Raw genomic sequence first — 4,939 nt, forward strand, 5'->3', positions numbered from 1 at the left:
AATTTCAAAACTTACTACAAAGTAATGATATTCAAGACAGTGTGGCACTGGCATAAAGATAGACATATAGATAAAGGAAACATAATTGAGACTTCAGAATTAAACCAACCTATGTCTGTATGGCCAACTGATTTTCAACAAGAGAGGCAAGACCATTCAATGGGAAAGAACAGTCTTTCAACAAATGGTCTTGAGACAATTAGAAATCCACATGCAAAAAAAATGAATTTGGACTAATCTCACACCATATACAAAAATGAATTCAAAATGGATCAAAAATCTAAATGTAAGAACTAAAACTATAAAATTCTTAGAGGAACACCTTCATAACCTTGGATTTGGCAATGGGATCTTAAATATGACATCAAAAACAAAAGTAACAAAAGAAGATATGGATAAATGGGACACCATCAAAATTTAAAACTTTTGTGCATAAAGGGCCCTGTCAAGAAGGTGAAAAGATTACTCACAGAGTGGGAGAAAACATTTGAAAATCATACATTTCATAAGGGTCTAATATCCAAGAATATATAAAGAGCTCTTACACTCAACAATGAAAAAACAAACAGCCTAATTTAAAAATGAGCCAAGGACTCAAATAGATTTTTCTTCTAAAGGAGATATACAAATGGTCAACAGTACATGAAATGATGCTCAACATCACTAGTCATCAGGGAAATGCAATTCAAAAGTACAATGAACTACTACTTCACAACCATTAAGACAACTATAATCAAAAAATGGAAAATAAGTGTTAGCAAGGATGTGGTGAAGTTGAAACCCTTATGCATTGCTGGTGGGAGTGCAAAATGGTGCAGCCACTATGGAAAATAGTTTGGTGATTCATCAAAAGATAAACACAGGATTATCATAGGACCCAGCAATTCCAATACCAAGTATAGACCCAAAAGAATTGAAAATAGCTGTTCAAACATAAGTGTATATACAAGTGTTCATAGAAGCACTCTTCACAACATCCAAAAGATAGAAACAACCCAAACACCTAACAAATGATGAATGGAAACACAAATTGTGGTATATCAGTACAGTTGATTAGTATTTAGCCATAAAAAGGAACACGCTAAGCCACAGAATGTACAACACCAAAAGTAAACCCTAAGGTAAACTATGGACTTTGGGTGATTATGATGTGTCCATGTAGGTTCATCCTTGGTAAAGAAAGTACCATTCTGGTGAGTGATGTTGATAATGAGGGTGGCTATGCGTGTGGGGGCTCAGAAAGTATATGGGAAATCTCTGTACTGTCCTCTCAATTTTTTTGTAAACCTAAAACTACTCTAAAAAATAGTTTTAAATAAAATAAAGAGTGACTTCAGGAGGCCAAAGGAACTAGGGACTTTTAGGCCACATAAGAAAAGAATTGAAAAAAAAGGTAACATGGCTACAATGTGGATGAACCTTGAAAGCATTATGCTAAGTTACAGAAGCCGGTCAAAAAAATCCATGTATTATGTGATTCCATTTATGTTAAATGTCCAGAATAGGCAAATATATAGATACAGAAAGTAGATTAATAATTGCTTAGGGCTGAAGGTGATGAGGGACATGGGGAATGATAGCTAAAGGGTGCAGGATTTCTTTTTGTGGTGATGAAAATATTCCAGAATTGTGGTGATGGTTGCATGTGTCTGTGAATATACTAAAAAACATTGAAATGTATACTTTAAATGAGTGAATTGTTTGGTGTGTGAATTATGTCTCAATAAAGCTGTTTAAAAAATTGTGGAAATTGAAAATGCTTGATACACTATTAAACAAGATTAAATATGACTACGAATGTATAAATCTCTATACATATATAGATGGACAAAGATACAGATAGTACAGATGAAATAATTCTAAACAGGAAGTCAGAAACATAGTCCCAATTTAGTCACTAATGAGAGAGAGAGAAGAAATGCCAAAATGTTAATAATGGCTGTCTTTAAGTGATAGGATTAGTGAGTGATTTCTATTCACTTTAGTTTTTTACAGTTTCCCTATTTTATTCAAACTTATTTATTTACGTGAGAAAAAATGATTATTATTTTTGAAGAATCAGGAATTCCATAATTCAAATTCAGTCTTTGACTTAATGAAAAGAAATCTGCCATTCTTGTTACAAACTTCAAACAATTGTCATAAAGAATGAATATACTTACCTGGGAGTACAGGCTCAATGCTAATATAAGTTAATAGATGCACGGATATCATCTGGCTTCTAAAATGTAACAGAATTTCTTTATATCAGACTCAAATACATGTCATTCACCAAAATATAGACTACAAAATGACAGAAATCAATGAAGTAAATTTAACAGACTACAGACTTTTTGGAAAACTGCAGAATATTCCACATAAATTGAACAGAAGTTCTGGATAGAAGTAAATATTTATGCTACATGCCTCTATAATACAAAGGCAGCATTAGCACAAGGTTAAGACCCTTTGTTCAGATCCTAGCTCAGCAACTTTCTGTGACACTGGGGAAGTGTCTTAACCTCTCAGTGCCTTAATATCCTCCTAAGTAAATTGGGACAATAATATTATCTACTCCATATGATAATTAAGATAATAACATAGGTCAGTATTTGTAAAGTGCGTAGAATAGTGCTGGCACATAGTACACAATGTAAAAGATTGTGTTGAAAAAACAGCTATATAAATATATACACATAAACCACCCCAGAATCTATTCAATCTCACCTTCTTGTCCCAAATCTCACTCAGCAATCACACCAACTGTAAGAGGCTAGTTACCCCATATAAATACAAGGCAAAGTTGTAAGGACAGATAATGACATCAGAGTTTAGGCCCCACAAGTATGTACTCCTTGGATTAGTGCTTTTCTCAGAGCCAACTTCACATCCTTGTTTCTCAAGGTATATATCAAAGGATTCAGGGAAGGAGTAACAATATTATTCAAGACCTGAACCACAGAATCCAGCCAAGGGCTGGAGGCAGGCTGGAGATAAATGAGTACCACAGGTCCATAGAAGAGCAGGATGGAAGTCAGATGGGCACTGCAGGTTGAGAAGGCTCTGTGCCGGCCTTCTGAGGAGCTGATTTTCAAGATAGAGATAACAATGCGAGTATAAGAAGTGAGAATAAGAAGAAAACACATGAGTGCAACAGCGCCTACGTTGGTGAAACTCACCGTCTGAGCTAGGGAGGTGTCTGCACAGGCCAGGGGCAGCACCACCGGGATATCACAGAAGAAATTGTCCACCTCATTGGGGCCACAGTAGGGTAACTTAAAGACAAGGAATGTGAGGACAGATGCATGCAGACAGCTCCCCATCCAGGTGCCTAGAGTCATGATGGTGCACACCCTGTGGTTCATGATGACCGTGTATCGCAAGGGGTGACAGATGGCTGCAAAACGGTCATAGGCCATCACGGTGTACAGGAAACACTCAGTGCAACCCAGGAAATGGTAAAAGAAGATCTGGGAGGCACAGCCCTGGTAAGAGATGGTCCGATTTTGCCCCACCAGGTAGAGCATCATTTTGGGGGAACTCACTGAAGGGAAAAATATGTCAAAGACTGACAGGTTTCCCAGGAAGAAATACATGGGAGTGTGGAGGTTGGAGGAAGTGAGGATGGCCAGAAGAATGAGCAGGTTTCCCAGAAGAGTGAGCAAGTAGAAGGCCAGAAAGAAGACAAACAGCACATTTTCCAGCCCTGTTGTGTGAGGGACTCCCATGAGGAGGAACTCAGTTACAGGAGTGTGATTCCTCATCTTCACATCTACTTAGACCTGGAAGATCAAAGAATGGCCTCACTGAGATGTGCTTTTCCAAAAAACACTAATATCTTCATAGAACCTATTGGAAACTGATAATACTTACATACTATAATGAACTTCTAAATAGGAGTCAGTTAAAATCTATTGCTAGTTAACGTGTGACTTTGAGGAAGTCATTTATTTATTTTTCACCTGTTTCCTCAGATGGAAAATAGAGATAACAGAGGGGCAGAATAGAAAGAGGGCAGAAAATAAACCTTACAGTTGTGTATATTTCAGTTTAAATGTCAAATCTACTCCCTTCTCTGTAATTTTGGATAACTTTGACAAAATCTCCTCTTCATCTATATACATAGTGTAACAATATCCTATGATTCTTGTGAGGATTAATGCTTTAATGTATATTAAGTCCCTAGTGTAATGCCCACTGCTCCCCCCCCTTGTTAAAAAATCCATTCAAGATACTAATATTGTGATTTAATGAGCCTTTACTCCACACAGTGGTTGTTTTACAATGACTTGCAGCATTTCTGAGATTATCTGTTGATGTGAATGACTTGTGAAACTGCTTTCTCCATCATCAGGCAAAACAACTGAAAACTGAGAATTGTCTAATGGTAATACAGTAAAACCAGATGGAAAAGATAATAGTTAATGTAGGAAAAAGCAATAGACAATTACTAATATTAAAACCAACCATATTCTTTCAATATGAAATATAATCTCTCAATAGCAAATATGTCTGCTATATGACTGAATATATGCAATCACCACTAAGGTTTTTAAGGTTAAGCTTCTTTAATCAGAGAATATCTTAAGAAAGTACCATGGAGTCAACTAAGTCAGTATTAGCCCAAACTCAAATAGAGCCAATTCCCACATTCTCCCACCTTCCTCTAGTGTATATAACCCATCAGAATTTGAGGAGAAGAAAGCGCTCTAGAGAGAAGGCACTTACAGATCAGACTGAAAGAAAACGGCTGATTTGGGCTGAAAACCAGGCCCCACATCCACCCTCCCCTGTTTCCTTTCCTTTTAGATGCTGTGGAACAGGAAGGTCAGGCTCTGAGGACAGGAAAACTGAATACTCCTCTTTCTAAGACTCAGTCACTCAGGCCTCAAAGTCCAGACCCAACAATGGCTCTGGTTCCCAAGTGAATGAGCAGCATTCATTCCCTCAAGAGAGAATA

General features: G+C 37.0%; 1 protein-coding gene across 1 annotated transcript; it reads right to left on the bottom strand.

The window, feature by feature from the left end:
* Nucleotides 1-2,810: 2,810 nt before the first annotated feature.
* On the bottom strand, nt 2,811-3,743 carry LOC131407867 (putative olfactory receptor 10D4). Its single transcript, XM_058544466.1, has one exon. It carries the CDS (start codon nt 3,741-3,743, stop codon nt 2,811-2,813), a length of 933 nt encoding a protein of 310 aa, XP_058400449.1.
* Between the last annotated feature and the right edge of the window lie 1,196 nt (nt 3,744-4,939).

Source organism: Diceros bicornis, chromosome 7 (assembly GCF_020826845.1).
Source record: "Diceros bicornis minor isolate mBicDic1 chromosome 7, mDicBic1.mat.cur, whole genome shotgun sequence".
NCBI classification, from domain to species: domain Eukaryota; kingdom Metazoa; phylum Chordata; class Mammalia; order Perissodactyla; family Rhinocerotidae; genus Diceros; species Diceros bicornis.

Bases quoted from the DNA above. Each gene is read 5' to 3' on its own strand.
- LOC131407867 (XM_058544466.1), bottom strand. From the start codon at position 3,743: ATGAGGAATCACACTCCTGTAACTGAGTTCCTCCTCATGGGAGTCCCT.